General features: G+C 40.0%; 1 protein-coding gene across 11 annotated transcripts in view; it reads right to left on the reverse strand.

Annotated features, from left to right (window-relative positions):
* Positions 1–155: 155 nt before the first annotated feature.
* LOC306885434 (microtubule-actin cross-linking factor 1-like) overlaps positions 156–19,557 on the reverse strand; it is a gene marked incomplete at its 5' end in the record, with an annotated part of 158,310 nt that continues 138,908 nt past the window's right edge. For 5 of the 11 annotated variants that reach the window (XM_079441944.1, XM_079441935.1, XM_079441936.1 and 2 more), the window contains 18 exons: positions 156–2,346; positions 4,816–4,921; positions 5,356–5,469; positions 8,264–8,475; positions 11,354–11,416; positions 11,827–11,944; positions 13,029–13,046; positions 13,773–13,847; positions 13,935–14,089; positions 14,174–14,336; positions 14,473–14,624; positions 15,100–15,202; positions 15,306–15,494; positions 15,602–15,874; positions 15,964–16,158; positions 17,305–17,464; positions 17,563–17,732; positions 19,383–19,502. In XM_079441944.1, the coding sequence (XP_079298070.1) occupies positions 2,108–2,346; positions 4,816–4,921; positions 5,356–5,469; positions 8,264–8,475; positions 11,354–11,416; positions 11,827–11,944; positions 13,029–13,046; positions 13,773–13,847; positions 13,935–14,089; positions 14,174–14,336; positions 14,473–14,624; positions 15,100–15,202; positions 15,306–15,494; positions 15,602–15,874; positions 15,964–16,158; positions 17,305–17,464; positions 17,563–17,732; positions 19,383–19,502 (2,625 nt within the window). In that variant the 3' untranslated portion in view covers positions 156–2,107. The remainder of the gene's footprint in view (positions 2,347–4,815; positions 4,922–5,355; positions 5,470–8,263; positions 8,476–11,353; positions 11,417–11,826; positions 11,945–13,028; positions 13,047–13,772; positions 13,848–13,934; positions 14,090–14,173; positions 14,337–14,472; positions 14,625–15,099; positions 15,203–15,305; positions 15,495–15,601; positions 15,875–15,963; positions 16,159–17,304; positions 17,465–17,562; positions 17,733–19,382; positions 19,503–19,557) is intronic. The other 6 variants (XM_079441937.1, XM_079441938.1, XM_079441941.1 and 3 more) reach the window with 6 other exon arrangements.

A 19,557-nucleotide genomic window follows, 5' to 3' on the forward strand; every position in this document is an offset into this window, starting at 1 on the left:
TCTTTGTGAATTAATATATATAAAATGCAAGAATATTTATATTCAAAATGTATACATTTTTAAATTTTACCCAAAATCTTGTTGAAATTTGAAATAAAAAAAGTGCAATTTACATGCCATTTTTTCAACTGCGCAAATACACCCATATCAAGTGAGACTTACTGTTGTTTTTAATAGGAAAAACAGTTGTTTGATAAAAAACACTAAAATTGCAAAAAGTGAGTGGTTATGTGTATTGAACTCAGTTGATTATAAAAAAATGAAATGACACTGTAGGTCTGTGAGTTGCCATGAGAGCTCAGCAGTGGTGTGGATGGTGTTTGGTGGGAAAGGATGTGAGTGGGTTTAAATATTTGTATATAAACACAGACACACAGCTGCAGAATGGAGATGATGGAACACCACCCTTCCCAAACCCCATCCGCTGCATCTGACCACCAAACATACACAGAGTCCAGTACAAACACACACAACTTATGTGTGACCAACACACACGGCACAAAGGTGCTTCTATTCACTTGTGTAAATCTTCTATAAAAGCAGTGTGTTCAAATCTCTGCACACACCAAAGCCTTGTCCCTTTTTGAAGATTTAATGGGGTGTGTCATTATCTCTACTTGTAATTACTGTGCCATTTCCTGTTAACTGTGGCATCCCTGCACGCACCCACACACATGCCACTCGACAACACCAAAACCAGACAGTTTTACTGCAAGCATTGTTTTAATACAAAAGAGAACAAAAAGGATTTATAATCATAACTTCTTTACTTTTACACAATTGCACCCCTGTTTCTCTGTCATGTCAAAAGAGTAACACAATCAAAAGGTGGATCCTTTCACAGCCCCCACCTCCCTCCCAATGACAATAAATAAATAAAAATCACCTTTCTTCAGGTATTCATATACTTCAGCTTGTCAAAGACAAGATTTCAAAGCGCTGTTTTTAACAGGGGCTACATGAGCCACCCCCATCATTCATTATTTAGGGTGCTTCCGTCACGAAAGAACAAGTAGGAAGCCACTTTTGACATCATCTAAAGTGTGTAGTCACCGGCTAAAAGGCCACCATTGGAATCAGTAAGCTTCCTGGTCAGTTATAACATCAGTCGGAGAAATTCATTACGTCAGGAGCGGATGTACAAAAAAACGAAAGCAAGAGTGATTCCGGTTGTGTTAATACTAGTCATTCTTAAGAGTTGATATGATACTGCAATCACAAATAAATACAGCTCTTTACTCTAGAAAAGAAACAAAATGTCAGGATTATAAATTAACCACGAAACAAACATTCACAATTGTAATCTTTTTTGCATACTGTGGAAAAGCTCTGTAACATGATGTCTGTAACAAAAGGATACAACTAGACTGCGTGGACACAGCAAAGAAGACTGTTGGTGCGAACATGTGCTATAGGAATTCCTTTAAAAGGATCATATGTGATGTGAAGGACCTAGTCTTTAAGAATCTTCACGCCGTGGGAAGGCTAGAGATCCTCCTCCACTTCCTCTCCGTATTACTGCGTTAATTTACCATGACAGGAACTACCACACATACGTACACACAAACAAACATACACGAGTCCAAAATGTCCCAAGTGTCCAGGAGGAAAAGGTCTCTGTTTTTAATTTATTTCCTCTTGTTTGTGGTGGCACAGACACTCAGGCGAGTATGGTCTGCAAACACTTGAAAAGGGTGAGTTTGTCCAACCAAAGTGACAACCATGCATGAGGTTTAGAGAGTGACGGGCGGTTGCATATTCATAGTGAAGAATAGTGAAAACCCCTGGTGCAGCAGAACTGACGTCCCTCCCGAGTGTTTGTGTAGATATGTCTGCTCACACAGGATGTTCTCCATCGCACATTCAAGAAAACACAATGTCAGTCAAATTAAGGACATGATGTAGAACACAAATAAGGCAGCATTATGGTAGGTATTGATCTGGGTGGTGTAGCAGTGTGCGGCTGTGCTGGACGGTGGAGAAATTAGGTATGGTTCTGTTTCGTCTGAGCTGGCCGTTTGAGAGAGGAAGGTGTTGGTGTTCTCCTCCTGCTGGTTAAATTACAACCACCTCAGAGTCAGTCACTTGGACTGATAAGGTGGAGGCTTCATTTCTTGCTCGCTGGTGTTTTGGGGCTGGGGGCCTTCTTGGAGATGGTGGGGATTTTGGAGGGTTTGGCCCCAGGCCGGCGAGGGGTGTCTGAGGTATCGGAGCAAGCCGAGCGTGTCTCCATGAGCTCAGACGTGTCTGAAGCATCGCTGCCCCTTCGGCTGCTGGCTCGGCTTCCAGTGCGACTCCCTGCTCGACTGGCTGGGCCGCTCGTCGAGGACGGAGTGCGTTTGGTGTCTGATGAAGGAAGACGATTCAAGTTTAAGGGTACGTTACTATAGCATATCAGAGTGTATTACAAACATAAAGCAAAGCCAGATCAAAACACCACCACAATCTGAAATTTAATATAAACAGAGTTGGGAATAGCAACACTACTACTGTATCTAACCTATTACTGACCAGTAATTGGCTAGTTTATCCAACATGTAGAAGTGGAATGTGATTTTTTTGTGCCCTGTGCTTTAGAGCAATGCAAGTTTATTAATATTAGAAAACAGGCTTTTTTGAATGGATCAATGAACTGTTTAAAACAAACAGCAACAAAAAAATATGAACCAATTTGTTCAAATTCCTGTCCTGAAGGTTTTCTTTCTTTCTTTCTTTTAGTGTGCTGCAGGAATGCATCCTAAAAGCCGGACATATCCGGTTCCATCGCCCTAATAGGTCAATGGGTTTTCTGAATGGTTTTTGGTTTAGGTCTGTGGTTAACACAAGCTGAAGATATTTATTCTATGACATAAAATGCAGAAGTAAAACCCCATTTTTGTTGTTAACAAGTGGCTAAATGGGACTACAGAGGTTGTCGGGGACATTATTCGTCATTACCCAGAACAGGAAAACACATCTACTCACTAGTCCACGTTTACAGCCTCATTTTGTTTAAAATCATGCTCTTGTAAACTATTACAATTCAAACTTTCCAACTTGTAGATCTTAAAGATTGAAAGAGTGGTGGTGATTATGAGGTCACGCCACCGTGTTATAGTTCATTTATTGCCTACCTTTAGCTTTTTACTTCTGCCGATTAGGATTCAAAATTCATAAAAGTTATTTGTGAAGATTATCTTGAATGTGTATTAATCAAACTTATTGGCTGCAGCACTAAAATATATTGCCCTCTTAAATAGCTTCAGTATACAGTGGGGGAAAAAAAATATTTGATCCCGTGCTGATTTTGTACGTTTGCCCACTGACAAAGAAATGATCAGTCTAAAATTTTAATGGTAGGTTTATTTGAACAGTGAGAGAGAATCATAAAAAAAAAAATAAATAAATTGATTTGCATTTGATTTTTGAAAAACGTGACTTAGTACTTGGTGGCAAGACCCTTGTTGGCAATCACAGAGGTCAGGTGTTTCTTGTAGTTGGGCACCAGGTTTGCACACATCTCAGGGGGGATTTTGTCCCACTCCTCTTTGCAGATCCTCTCCAAGTCATTAAGATTTTGAGGCTGACGTTTGGCAACTTGAACCTGTCCCCTTAGCAGAAAAACACCCCCAAAGCATGTTTCCACAGATGTGCAGAGATGTTTGACGGTGGGGATGGTGTTCTTGGGGTCATAGGCAGCATTCCTCCTTCAAACACGGCGAGTTGAGTTGATGCCAAAGAGCTGGATTTTGGTCTCATTTGACCACAACACTTTCACCCAGTTCTCCTCAGAATCATTCAGACGTTCATTGGCAAACTTCAGACGGGCCTGTACATGTGCTTTCTTGAGCAGGGGGACCTTGCGGGTGCTGCAGGATTTCAGTCCTTCACGGCGTAGTGTGTTACCAATTGTTTTCTTGGTGACTATGGTCCCAGCTGCCTTGAGATCATTGACAAGATCCTCCCGTGTAGTTCTGGGCTGATTCCTCACCGTTCTCATGATCATTGAAGCTCCACGAGGTGAGATCTTGCATGGAGCCCCAGACCAAGGGAGATTGACAGTTATTTTGTTTCTTCCATTTGCGAATAATCGCACCAACTGTTATCACCTTCTCACCAAGCTGCTTGGCGATGGTCTTATAGCCAATTCCAGCCTTGTGCGGGTCTACAATCTTGTCCCTGACATCCTTGGACAGCTCTTTGGTCTTGGCCATGGTGGAGAGTTTGGAATCTGATTGACTGATTGCTTCTGTGGACAGGTGTCTTTTATACAGGTAACAAAATGAGATTAGGAGCACTCCCTTTAAGAGTGCTCCCAATCTCAGCTCCTTACCTGTATAAAAGACACCTGGGAGCCAGAAATCTTGCTGATTGATAGGGGATCAAACACTTATTTGACTCATTAAAATGCAAATCAATTTCTAACTTTTTTGAAATGCGTTTTTCTGGATTTTGTTTATGCTATTCTGTCTCTCACTGTTCAAATAAACCTACTATTAAAATTATAGACTGATCCTTTCTTTGTCAGTGAGCAAATTTACAAAATCAGCAGGAGATCAAATAATTTTTTCCCCCACTGTTGTACTTTTTGTTATTAGCTTGTAGTGTAGCTAACTGTTTTCCAGAAGGGTCTGTTTGTACCTTCAATTAAACTTACATTCATGTTTATTTGTATAGTGCTTTTCACAATACCGTTTCAAAGCTACTTCAGCGTAAACACTTGCAGTACACTTTGTGAGGTTATAGTTTCACTGTAGCTTTCCCAACACTGGAGATTTTATTTATTCACATCAGTTTAAAAAGTCTGACTGAGTGAAGCAGTTCAGGGTTTCGTACCGGAGCGTCCAGGTTTAGCAGCGGTTGGTGTTCCACCGTTCTCACCAGTTAAGGAGCCACGGCTGGAATGGAAAGTTGGTCTTTTCAGTTTAGATGTGGAGCCTCCCTATAAAAGCAAAGAGAGAAAGGTTATTACAAATAGACATATTTCCCTGTGTAGCTACAGATAATAAGACTAATGGGTAAATCTGGTAAAATGTAGCTAAAAGTAACTGGAATTTGTTTTCTGGAAAAACCAGCTACTTTTAATGTTCAACCAGATGCTCTACCATGACCTGAGTGAATAAAAACTGTAATAAGAAGGTTTAACAGAATAATTCCTTGATGAACACGAAATTAACTGTTTCTCATGCCAGCTACATCTGTCTGTTCTCACACTGGAGACTAAGCTGCATAAGGTAACAGTCTACACTCTTTAGCAACATATAAAGGCGTCTAGTGAGTCATCTACCTCATGTCCTTCCCATTTGTTGAGATCAGGCCACACTTAAAGCTTTTACTGTTAGTGTGCTAGGGCACTGGGAGGGGGCAGTGTGTTACCTCATGCCCAGGGGTCTGGCTGTGCTCTGGGCAGGACTGGCACTTGGTTGGTGTTGGAGTTTTACTGTGTGCCAGCCAGGGCTTGGCATAGCCACGAGATTGGGATTGGGAGGACTGGGAAATGCGGTAGCAGAAAGGACAAGGAAAGGTGGAGTAGCAAAAAAACAGTGGGAGGAAGCCAGGATAATCGGAAAAAGAATAAAGTGGAGGGAGGCGATGCATCATGGCAGAGCGCAGTGTTTTTGTAGGTGGAGATGAGCACAAATAGGGAGGAAGGGTGGAGGAAGGCACATTTTTCAAGCAAGGGAGGGGAGAGGGAAAAAAAGACAAAGAACAAATAAAAATCTCACAGATGACAATATGATTTTGACATGCAGAGACAGTAGTGATCATGTCCGGATCCCAAAACAACAAATGTAAACAAACACCACAATCAGAGACAGAGAAACCATCCACCAAAAAGGAGACATCACACGGCTGATTTCAAGACATCTTAAGGATTGGTGACAAGATTCGTATGTCGGCCTGGCCAAGTAATTGGAAATGAAAAAAAAAGCAATTTTATATCAAGAAACATTTTATTTTAAAACAATAATAATTTTAATCTTAATAATTTTGTGGAAACTGCTATTTTTTCAGTAGTTTTTCTAATTGAAAGTTCAAAAGAACTTTTGTAACATTCTACACGCCTTTGATCAATTTAACGCATCCTTGCTAAATAAAAAAAAGTTGTGTATTAAAAAAAAAAAAAAAAAAAATTGGTTGGCACTGTATTAAACCAGTATTAAAAACTATTCATATTTAATATAGGGCTTAATACATTAAATGCCAGCAAACTTATAAAAGCTTCTGGGAATATTTTCTTAGATTTTTAATATTTAAACTTTAGATGAGAACATAAAATACATGCAATTACACATTTAAATACTCATGAAACATACAGATGTAGACAAAGACAATGATGAACATTCAAATATGAAGTATGATGTTATGCGTTATGTGACAAAGGACATTTATTACCAAAGCTTCTGCAAGAGAAACTACAGTTACGCTCAACTGTAAAGAGTCTGCTAGATCTCTCTCATTACCATTGGATTTTCTCTCATATTTTGTATTGCATATATATGTGCAAAGACCTCTTATGCATCAACATCTTCAGCGCAACAGTAATTATAAGTAGAGCCCTGCACGGGCCTCAAATTTAGGCCCTAGCCCGGCCCACGTCCGACAGATTATCAGAATTACCGGCCCGAGTCCGACCCGAGCCCGTCTTTTTTTCCCCCCTTTCTCTTAAAACAGTTTATACTACTGTTTTGGCTATTATAATAGTTCAGTTTTGTGTGTAATGGCAAAATGATTATACTTTCGTTTTTTTATTAAGTTAATTTAGAAAAACGTTTGGAGCATTTGTTCGTTAAATAGCCTATAAGTTTTTGTTATTTTAAAGTAATGACTAAGCGGCCAGCGGCATGAGCTGATCATAGCCTATGTTTGATCAATTTAGCCTTCTCATATCATCACGACTTGCCTAAAATAAAATCTATAGATATACTAAAACAGTTCAAGTATATAACAATGTTTAAACGTTAAACCTGCGCTATAGTAATAATGTGCGCTATATCTAAGTTTGTGCGGAGAGTGGAAGCTAAATGCTGCAGGACATGGAGACACCAGCGTAAACACTTGGATTGTTTTCAGTGGAAACAAATTAAAATAGCCTACGCCCTCATTTAAAAATTTTTTTTTTGATAAAGGTAAGAGTAATACATCATTCGGACCTGTAAGGGTCTACTTGTATTTGTGCGCACTCACAATACCAACAAAAGGTAGTTCTTTTATAAAACAAAGAAAACAAACATGATGTGCTTTCTGCCGTCTTGAACAGGAGCGCTTCACAAAAATGAACCGAAGCTGAGCGAATACATGCCTCACAGACATGATAATACATCTATAGAAAGCTTTAAATGATCACTTAACGAAATAAAAAAATTTAAAACAAAAACTCTTATTATAATCTTAATCATAATCAATAAAGATGCATTTCTCTCTAAAGGCGCGTCTAATGAGGAGACGGCGAGTCAGGATCAGCAACTTCATCCTTGCAACACAGACTCAGAAAACATTAGTTTATTAGTAAATAGTTCAAATATCTCCTTACTATTTCCCGCAGACACATTCATGGTTATGTTTGCTGGGGTTTTGCAGCAAGCTTTAGCCTATTGCATGCATTTGAATGCAGAACTATTCAGCTGCGCTGAAGTCACTTGTTGCGCTGAAGTCACTTGCGCATGTCTACAATTTAAAAATAAGGAGAAACCCAAAACAGGCCCGAGGCCTGGCCCGCATCTGAACTATGACGTGAAAATTGGCCCGAAGCCCGGCCCTAGAGGCGTAAAAAAGTCGGGGCTAATTATAAGTTTTTCTCTCTTGTTTTTGTAAAATGCTAAACATTATTACCGATTCTGCAAATAGTGTCTATACAAATGCGTGTAAACATCTAGATAAATTGATTAAATGTACACTAGAGTTCAAAAGTTTGGGGTTAGTAAGATTTTGATGTTTTTTAAAGAAATCTCTGATGCTCATCAAGGCTGCATTTATTTGATCAAAACACAAAACAATATTGTGAAATATTATTACAGTTTAAAATAGCTGTATAAATGTAATTTATTCCTGTGATGGCAAAGCTAAAGTATTTACTGTTGCTTTTGATCAAATAAATGCATCCTTGGTAAGTATTATCATTTTCCAAAATCTTATTGACCCCCAAACTTTTGATACAACACGAAAACAGTTTGAGACTAATAACCTTCACATTTTTCATGAGGATATTAGTGTAAGCATGATCCCACAGCAAACAGAAAGTACAGGTTATATCCTTTATGGAGTGTAATATGGTGACACTCACCCTTGAGGAGGCTGTAGGCGTTGCGGGCGCGGAGGGTAGAGAGGCGCAGCTGTGGGCGCTGTGCGACGCGGATGAAGATGAACGGGTGGGCGAAGCAGTGCGCGATGAAGGTTTGGATCGCCGACCCCGGGACCGGAAGGCCGCCAGACCCTGCGTGGCTCCCTCTGGAAGAATGAACTTTTCTCGAAGCTCCAGGTTGGTACGTCCACGAGCTGCAGAAGATGAAAGGTGGAGAAATGAGATCAGCTGCTTGGCCGTAAGGGACGATGATCAGGTGGAGAGCAGTGTGAGTGGAGAGAGTCAGCACTTCCTCCGGCCCACTGCTTTGACTCAATGCAGAGGGATCGTTTAACCATTTTAAAAGCGTGGTGGACACGATGCATGGGGTTAAGTGAGTCAGAGCAAGCATCTTCAAAACAAGAACTCACTAAAAAAACAAAACAAAAGCACAGCTTCCCTCAACCCACCACGTAAAATGTGCGCACGCATAAAAAGTGTCGAAAGACACCTGAGGGTCATGCCTGATAATGCTTTTCGCAAACACAGAAAACCAACGCAAGCCTCCACGGAGCATACTCAATAACAGATACCCAATGCAGCAGCCCTTGCACAACACACAGACTGGAGCAGCCAGCTGAGAGAGAGAATGGGAGAAAGAGAAAGAAAGAGAGAGAGCGAGAGAGAGAGAGAGAGAGAGAGAGAGAGAGAGAGAGAGAGAGAGAGAGAGAGAGAGAGAGAGAGAGAGAGAGAGAGAGAGAGAGAGAGTGAGAAAGAAAGAAAGAAAGAAAGAAAGAAAGAAAGAAAGAAAGAGAGAGAAAGAAAGAAAGAGAGAGAGAGAGAGAGAGAGCGAGAAAGAGAGAGAGGAAGGGCTGTGCACAATGGCAGCAGTAGCTGTGGTCAGAAGTTCTCTGTTATGCCATCAAGATATCAGTGTTGGGGAGTAACTAACTAAAGCACAGACAATTCAGTTACAGTTTTCAGTAGTGTTACAGTAGGACATAGCGTGTAACCTTACAGACAGGCAAAATGCAACTTAAACTGGAAAGTGGGATTCGTTTTAGACAATCGTTTGAATAAAACCTAATAAGTCCCCACTTAACATTTCATGTCTACTGTTTTGTAGCAAAATATTAAATTAAATGCTGCTGTTCATCAGTGTTTTCAACCAAGTTATATAAATGTAGAGTGTTTCTAGCATTGTAGTTATTAACTGACACTAAAACAAACTTTTTTTTTTGTTAACTGAAATAAAGCTATATACACACACATTCAATATTAGATGAAAACATTAACGTTACATTAATAGCACGCTTAAGTTTAAGTACCACAAAAAAATATGCTTAAGTACTGAAGAGAAAAAAATTAATAAAAAAACATAAGCATATTATTAAATGTATAATTTTTATAGCAAATGATCAATAATTGATTATTACATTTTAGTTATATTAATAACTAATAATAATAATATTTAATAATAATAATAATTCTAATAGTAATAATTTATATTATTATTACTAAATTAAACTACATGAAAATTATATATCTCAATCACAATTTAAGTACAAATAAAATCAAAATGAAAATTATAACACTGTATAAATAATACTGAAATAACAAGGTTTCCAATTAGTTGTATTTATAGTCAGTTTTCCTCAAGTTTAGCAGTTGTCCTAGGAGATGGGTTCCACTAACATTCGACATCTACAAAATGTTGTCAAAAATGAGCTTGTGCTATCTTTCTTAAAATAAAATAAATGCCAATTGCTTTGACATTTTCCTCAACTATTCAAAGTCGATGCATTTATTTATCTACATACTGCTCCCTTAAATAGTTTCAGTGCATTACGTTGCTGTTTTGTTATTAGTGTGTAGTGAGGTTAATTAATTTTCCAAAAATGTGGCTTTACTATAGTTGAACTATTTTAAATTATAAGTAGCTTTTAGCGTGTCAAGCTACAGTTTTAAAGTAGCTTCCCCAACACTGCATGACACTCACTTTTCCATCAGACCCAGTCAGAGCAGGGCAGTAGATAACTGCCGCACCATATAATTTCCTTCCCACAAACCAGGTGGGGCCTGTAATTCATTTCTCCATGAGTAATTGCTCTTTAAGAGTTGCTTCAAACAATATTAGAAACCCCAAGCCTGGCCACACCCTGGTCCTGGATGATTTTGCAATATTCATCCAGGACACACATGAAAGGAATTGAGTCCAGGCCTGGCCAAGCCTGGTTTGAATGGTTAGCATGATGCTAGCTGACACATAGACCTCACATAGTCCTCACACACCCCACATGTACTAAAAGACACAGCAGTGATGGGATGGACCAGAAGCTGGACAAAAAGGTTTAGAGGCTCAGAATGAAATAGACATTACAGGAAAAGAGGTGAGAAAGGAGAGAAGATGAGGTACCTCTGCAGCAGAAATAGCCAGGAGTGACCGTCACTGAGAGACACAAGAGACAACGTGAAAACACACATTCACACCATCCCACAGAAAGAGTCACATACGCACACTCACGTTCTGTTGAAAGGGATAGTTCACCCAAAAACTAAAACCTTTACTCACCTTCACCAATTCGTTCCAAACATGTATTGAGAAATTTAGCAGATGTCAATCACCTCAAATTGATTGACATTAAATCTAGCGTTATTCATATACTTGCATTGTATAGAAAAGAGCAGCTTAAACATTCTTCAAAATATCTTCTTTTATGTTTCACAAATGAAAAAGAGTCATACATGTTTAAAACCACATTTTCAATTTTAATTTTTGGGTGATTTTTTCTGTTAAGACCTCTTGCTGGGCAACAAACACCATTTTTGGAATATAAATATGCAGTAAGTATCTTAAATCAATATGCAGGAAGTGATGTAAACGACTGAGCCAGAATTCTCAAAGTGCAATTGATCCATTACGAGCTCCAGGCGTGAGGGTCGGGGGCCGATTAGATCAGTGTCACAGTCAGCAAAGCACAGCAAAGCAACAAAGAACCAAACGAGGTGTGAGTGTAACAGAGGGAAAGAGAGGGAAACCAAACGAGTGAAAAAGAAGAATATCTGAACGAGAAGGAGAGAGAAAAACCCAACCTATGCGAGATGATATGGAGCTGCTGGAGTCAGAACGGAGGATTTTAAGTCCTGGATGTTGCACTGGGGAGAGAGAAAGAGAGATAGGGGACGGGGCAGAGAAAGAGGGAGGGAGAGACCTAAGGAACATGCACCATGCACTATAATTGCAGAAAATAAAAAAAGGAGAATGACAGGGAGAAAGAGAGAAAGGGCCAAATGTGTAGGCCATGCATATAAAAACAACCACCGTGGGAAAGAGGTCAGGAGGTAATAGGTAAATGATGGTAGATGAGATGAGAGTGAACTCGGATAGTACTAAAAAAAAGATGAGAACACTCATAGAAAAGAATGAAGTGAAAGATGAGATAAATGATAAAAGTATTGAGTGGAAATATGAATAATGCTGTGTCTGTCAGTGTTGAGCACTTCCTGGAATCTTCTTTTTCGTGTCCCTAAAGAGCAAGTTTCTCCAGCGCTAATGTCAGACTTACCTCGACAAGGGTCGTTCTTCACCAGGAATTCATCCAGCGCCATCCACCCTCCTCCAACCCGAACCATGACGGTACTGCGCAGGATTCGTACAAGACGCAGCTGCTGTGAGTCTCCAAACTGAGGAAAGGCAGAGAAAAGAAGAGGAAGAGTGGAGAGGAACAAACGTGGATATGAGAGGGAAGAGGACAGACAGAGGTAAAGGATGATCATTTTTTTCAATGTCTTTTAAAGGGACAGTCCACCCAAACATTACAGTTCTGCTCATGTTGTTCCAAACCTGTATACTGTAATTTTTAGTGTGAAAAACAGAAGGAAAAAACTTTTCTATAAAAATATTTGCATGAAGATTCTTAAAAAAAAAAAAAAAAAAAAAAAAAAAAAAAAAAAAACACACTGAAGTTTGGAATGTCATGAGTTCAAGCGAATAATGTGAACTACAATGGGTGAACTATTCCTTTAAGATCATATTAAAATTAGGTAATTATACTAATTATATTATGAAGCACCAAGCAAATCAAAGAAAATCACACTGCGACATGCAGCAAACCCCATGTTTTTAAATCTACATGATTTATGTTAAAGCTCGCCTAGTTCAAATCCCATCTCTACAATAAACACCACACCACAGCAATTCTCTGGAATTTTTCCCTGAACGTTTGTCCTTTTTTTTACTTCAAAGAATTGCTTTGGTTGAAGGTTTATTTTCTCTAAGTAAAGAAATCAGCCATTGGATAGTTTTCCTCCACCAAAAGCCAAAAAAACCCTAAAATCATAACAAAAAGCACTGTAAATCTGAACCATTTCCTGATCATGATAAATCATTTTCAATAAAAAACAAGCACATCCCAACCACAACACATAAGCTGAACCTTTGAAATCTGCCTCTGGATTTGGAAGGCGTATATAAATGCATTTAATATTTTGGCAATAGTACTGCAATTTTTGTCTCCCAGACAGGAAATGCCCACTGAGAAAGCAGGAAGGGACTAAAGAAATCCCCATTTCAGACAGCAGCCAAGAATGTGGGCTGTCCACAGGGAATTCTTAGCTAGTCCATGCAGATTTAGATCTGGCTCTCTGAAAAACCCCAGAATAAAAGACCAGCTTGGCTCCAAAGACCAGCCTACAGTGGGAGCTCATGGGAACTGTACAGAGGCAACAGATTTCAGAGGACATGTCACAAACACACTGCTCACTTTACCTGATTCCCAAGGAAGAACTATAAAAAGTCCGGTGCACATGGAGGAGGAATAAAACAAGAGGAAAGAAAAAGAAAAAAAGAGTGAAATAACAGATTCAGACATAAACACATTAACTTTTTATGCTGGTATAATGATTCACTTCCTTTTAACTATTCCTAAAGATAGCATAGAAAATGTCCCTGGGGAGCGTGGTGATTTGTTGCTATAAGCAGGGTAGAGTGCTTGTGAATGGTTGCTTGAAAACAAACACAATGAGGACACCACAAAAGATGAAGTAGTAAAGAGACAGACAAAGACAGACAAACATCAGTATGTGGAGTTAGCATTGTGGATCTGTAGCTTGTGCAATGCAACAAGTTAGTAAACGGTCTTGTCAAAGATCATTAACCAATGGATAATGATGTTGAGGTATGAAAGACCACTCAGTGATCTTGACTGCAGCAGCCACGTCTCATGGGTTGATCGTTAGTTGGGTGTGAAGTATTATGGTGGTATTGCGTACACACACAAAACTGCCAAGGCACCTTTATTTCAAAATGACCAAGTCATACTGATGTAACTGAAAGAGTGTGATGCTGGTTAGAGTCATAATATTACAATGGCAAGCTCAGGGATGATCTGAATGAGAAGGTGTGGTGATAAAGCAGCTCATTTATATACTTTTATAAATGTCATATTAAATGCATTAAAACTTCTAGACTGGAATTTATGCTTGATTACTACTATTGGGTCCAAACTCTCACCCTGTACTTGTTCTCTCCAATCTGCTCCACCTGAAACCTCTTGGCACACTTGCACTGGGCCACTTGTCTGGTGACCTGGGATAAAAAAATATGGATTTAATTCAGCTTAAACATATGAAAAGTACATTATCATGCCAAATCTACAAAATTCATCGTCCATACCTCATCCTCGATCTTATCAGCATCTGTTGTGGGTCTGTAAGCATCTTTGTTGGGGTGCAAAGCAGCCACAAATTCATAATAGTCGATGTAGCCATCGCAATCACGGTCAAAGATATCAGCAACAGCTGTCATCTCCAGCTTGCTGGTAGGGAACTCTGCAAACAAAATGCATAGTTAAAGTGGCATTTAAAAAAGGAACATGAAAACTAAGATCAGCAGGCAAGTCCATGAGGCCGTACTTGATGCCAAGATGCCATCTATGAACTCCTGGCGGGTGATCTTTCCATCCTGGTCCTTGTCGATGCGTCGGAAGAAGTCCATGACTCGAGACTTCTTGTGGTTCATCCAGCGCATATATTTCTTCCTCCACACATCAAAGTCAAAGTTGGCAAATTCTTTAAGCTGAGAGCGGAGAAAGGTCATTATTACTTTTACTGTTCAGATTTCATGAGTTTGATATCACTACTTCTACTACTAGTACACAAAGAGCACAATTAAGAGTAAAAAAATAAACAAGGTATAGTAATAGATGCAATACCTCCTCTAGTCTGTCGAGAGCATCATTCAGCTTGCGCTGGCGATCGAGGGCGAGCAGCCACACTTGTTGCCAGCTGGAGCAGAGCTGCGTGAGGCGAGGGTTACCACTGGTTACCTGTACTGAGTGCTGCTGTTGCTGCTGCTGGTGCTTTCCTGTAAGGAGAGCACAGAAAAATGTGTTCAGAATAGCATACTACTGTACTAAGTGAATTCTGAGATATATTAGTTTGCATACTATGCACAGCATACAGATTTATTGCACATATGGAATACATTAATGACTGCATACACAATGCACTGTGCTTGACCTTCAATTTCTATTTTTCTAATTTTGATCCTTTAAAATTGCTTAATCTCTTTCACATCCTATTTTTAAAACAACTGGTAGTATACAATTCACACTGCACAGTATTAAGGAGTGTGTACAGTTTAAATCTATACTACCGCTCAAAAGTTGCAATAATTGTATTTATACTTCACAATATTTAACTGTATTCAGCATAAGTTACTTATTTTTAAAAAACATTTAAAAAAAAATTGTACCTGCCACAAAACTTTTAACAGTAGCGTATGTAAAGGTTTTATGTTTGTATGCAGTACGTGTGCAGATGAGGATAAAGTCTCTTACGGGTCCCTCTCCTGTCTGAAAGGCTGCTGGGATGTTTCCTCTTGTATGTCTTTGTCACTTTGTCAACATCAGGTTGTTTTCGGGTCATTTCTTCCATAAACACCTGATGGAAGACAACAAAACCAATGAGAAACCTCTCAGTACTAAATAATGCAATTAAGATAAAAGACTGAGAGACCTTTGATGAATGGAGTTGTCCCGCTCACCTGATGCTCTGTGATTAGTGTCTTCAGTTGAGGGATGTCCTGGGGGAGTGGTTCAGTATCACGCTGGACCAGTGTGGTCTCCGCCCACTGTAGCCATGACAGCAGCTCCTCCAGTAGTGTAGCATTGCTGAGCAATTCAGTCAGAGCCGTCTCCAAGCGCTGCTCGTGCTGTTTGGCCCACGTCAGCACCTGTAGAGCAAACATTATTATATGACTTTTGTATTAAATACACATTTCAGACCTATTCTAGCAGGCGGAGACATTTATCTAACTTTTGGCCTAGACAGGCTTAATACCTCCTCAAAGCGAGCTCTGATGATGGTGATCCAGTGTTTGATGGTTGTGATGCAGTCTGGGTGGCACACAGCTAGGATGGCTTCACCCATGCCAGCAGCTTTATTCACATCCACTCTCTTCTCCTCCACTGTCTGCATGAAATCCCGGTGCGTGTGCAGTAGTGCCTGCAGAGTCTCTACCTCCTCTGGCAGGACGCCCCGGAAACGCAATGTTTGCTCCGCCTCCGAAAGCCACTCCAGCAACATCTGAACAGCTGCGCGGAACTCTTCTGCCTGCAGAAAAAAAAGAGAGAAAATAGATAGAAGAAAATATTAACACTACTCTTGGTTTCATTCAAAATCTAAAAAACAGTCAGACTTACCTGTTTGAGAGCCTGTTGGAGCCGGGTCTGTTTGGAAACGGACAGGGCACAGACTGTTTCCCAGCGGTTGCTAAGCTCCTGCAGTTGAACTTTGACCCAGGCGGTGTCGTCCCGGCCTGTCTCCATCAGCTCTCGGGCAGACCGCTTCAGAGCCTGCACACTACTGGTCCTTTTTCCCAGCTCTTTCTGGAAGACCTGAGGAACAATAAATAAAGCACAACCACTTAAATCACTGTCCTTAGAAATGTCCTCCCTAGTAAAAATCGCATTCAAGCCTCACTAGGTGGGTTTCCATTACAGATTTGTGCAAACTTTTGCGATATTTTATGTTTATATTTTATAAAAATATTTTATTCATCTCGTGATAAGTAATGGCGACAGATGTTGGTAGGTTTATGTATATTGCAGCCACTGCACTAGCCATTATTTTTAATCAAAGGAGACGTATGCGTATCTTCAAAGAAGAAGCGTGGAGAGCCGCTTCTGAAATGTGCCATGGTGCGGCTGGTATAAACACAAGCATTGACTAGAGTGGCCGTGGTGGAGCCGTAATGTGCCGCAAACGTATGCAGTGTAAATAAGGGTTTATCCAAGCATTAATGGCAAGGAAAGCCCCTTATACTTGACAGTGGTCACGAATGTGGTGTTTCTTTGAGGTTATAGCATATTAAAGAATGATCATGTGACTTTTACGTAGGTGACCTGTAAATGCAAAAAAAAAAAAAAAAAAAACTGTTTCTATTGCAGTTTTGCAAAATATTCCTTTTTCAAATTGAAAATTGAAAACCACCTCATGTGAACGTAAAAACTTTTTTGCGATATAGGAGTTTTTGCGAAATTGTCTCCATTGGGCGTATTTTCAATTCGCAATTTGAAGGGTAATGGAAACGCAGCTACCGTGTCTATAATGCTACAATCTGGTAAAAAATTTAAAAATATTAGGTTGTAAATTGCGTAAGAGTTTGCAGTAATGAGAGATTTTCAAAGTTTCAAGAAACTGTGCTTGATTCTTATATATCAATCTATAAATCAAAATTAATAAAAAATGTATATTAGCTTTCCTGATGGTATTGACATTTTCAGTCAGCTGCAGTAACAAATTATATCTATTAAATGTGACTGTTAATAATCATAGAAATGTGAAAAAGTATTAGCTTGACATTTTCACTGTTCTTGTAACTGATTAAAATGAGTAAAATCTTTATAAATTAATGCTGACAGTCACAGACACTATAGACCTTGTTATTAATGACTAAAAAGGACATTTGTTGATGCAAGTCTTCAGATTTCATGTTTGAAATCTTTGAAAGCAACATTTCCTGAGAATCACCCCACTAGTACCTTATGGGAATCCATTAGGTTGGAAACAAGATCCAGATCTCCATGGACAGGCTGGTCCTCTGCAAGCTGAGGTTCCACACGATACAGCCAGTCAACAAGTGCCTGGAGAGCCTCAGCAAACTGACCTGAGAACAAGAGGGCTTCCTCCAACTTGTGTTGCCTGAGGAGAAAAACATTCCAAATTATTTTCTTTTCTTCACTTCATTCAACATTCAATCATTATCCAACTGGGTGAAGTCATATGGCAGAATCTCTCACCTCTCCACGCTCTTTCCACAAACTGTGTCCCATTTGTCACGGACCTCGCCCAACAAGTGGTCCAGTTTTTGTGTATCCGTGGGCAGTGTGGCCTTGTCTCTCATGGCCTTCCCAGAGCGCACCGTGGTGTCATACACTGGCTGCTTGGAGCCAAGAGACTTCTGGAAATCCTGCAGTACAGTGATTAACAGATAGAGGGCATAAGAGACATGTCTAAAATGTTGAACTTCCCATAGCATTTTAATGGATGCATATACAGGTCCTTCTCAAAAAATTAGCATATTGTGATAAAGTTCATTATTTTCTGTAATGTACTGATAAACATTAGACTTTCATATATTTTAGATTCATTACAACACAACTGAAGTAGTTCAAGCCTATGATTGTTTTAATATTGATGATTTTGGCATACAGCTCATGAAAACCCAAAATTCCTATCTCAAAAAATTAGCATATCATGAAAAGGTTCTCTAAACGAGCTATTAACCTAATCATCTGAATCAACTAATTAACTCTAAACACCTGCAAAAGATTCCTGAGGCTTTTAAAAACTCCCAGCCTGGTTCATTACTCAAAACCGCAATCATGGGTAAGACTGCCGACCTGACTGCTGTCCAGAAGGCCATCATTGACACCCTCAAGCAAGAGGGTAAGACACAGAAAGAAATTTCTGAACGAATAGGCTGTTCCCAGAGTGCTGTATCAAGGCACTTCAGTGGGAAGTCTGTGGGAAGGAAAAAGTGTGGCAGAAAACGCAGCACAACGAGAAGAGGTGACCGGACCCTGAGGAAGATTGTGGAGAAGGACCGATTCCAGACCTTGGGGGACCTGCGGAAGCAGTGGACTGAGTCTGGAGTAGAAACATCCAGAGCCACCGTGTACAGGCGTGTGCAGGAAATGGGCTACAGGTGCCGCATTCCCCAGGTCAAGCCACATTTGAACCAGAAACAGCGGCAGAAGCGCCTGACCTGGGCTACAGAGAAGCAGCACTGGACTGTTGCTCAGTGGTCCAAAGTACTTTTTTCGGATGAAAGCAAATTTTGCATGTCATTCGGAAATCAAGGTGCCAGAGTCTGGAGGAAGACTGGGGAGAGGGAAATGCCAAAATGCCTGAAGTCCAGTGTCAAGTACCCACAGTCAGTGATGCTGGTGTTGGTCCACTGTGTTTTATCAAGGGCAGGGTCAATGCAGCTAGCTATCAGGAGATTTTGGAGCACTTCATGCTTCCATCTGCTGAAAAGCTTTATGGAGATGAAGATTTCATTTTTCAGCACGACCTGGCACCTGCTCACAGTGCCAAAACCACTGGTAAATGGTTTACTGACCATGGTATTACTGTGCTCAATTGGCCTGCCAACTCTCCTGACCTGAACCCCATAGAGAATCTGTGGGATATTGTGAAGAGAAAGTTGAGAGACGCAAGACCCAACACTCTGGATGAGCTTAAGGCCGCTATCGAAGCATCCTGGGCCTCCATAACACCTCAGCAGTGCCACAGGCTGATTGCCTCCATGCCACGCCGCATTGAAGCAGTCATTTCTGCAAAAGGATTCCCGACCAAGTATTGAGTGCATAAATGAACATAATGGCCATTCTTTTATTGGTCGGATGAAATATGCTAATTTTTTGAGATAGGAATTTTGGGTTTTCATGAGCTGTATGCCAAAATCATCAATATTAAAACAATAAAAGGCTTGAACTACTTCAGTTGTGTTGTAATGAATCTAAAATATATGAAAGTCTAATGTTTATCAGTACATTACAGAAAATAATGAACTTTATCACAATATGCTAATTTTTTGAGAAGGACCTGTATGTACCTTATGTTTGGCCAGCTGGATTTTAATCTTGTCAGGCTCATTAGAGATTTCCAGCTCAGAGTCCAGCCTGCTCTCTGCTTCCTCCAACCAGTCTGTCAGTTTCCTCCAGGCCTCATGAAACTAAATAAGAGAAGACTGCCAACTTCAGACACAGAGAAAGGCACGATCAGAGCAA

Source organism: Barbus barbus (assembly GCF_936440315.1).
Source record: "Barbus barbus genome assembly, chromosome: 19".
Lineage (NCBI taxonomy): Eukaryota > Metazoa > Chordata > Actinopteri > Cypriniformes > Cyprinidae > Barbus > Barbus barbus.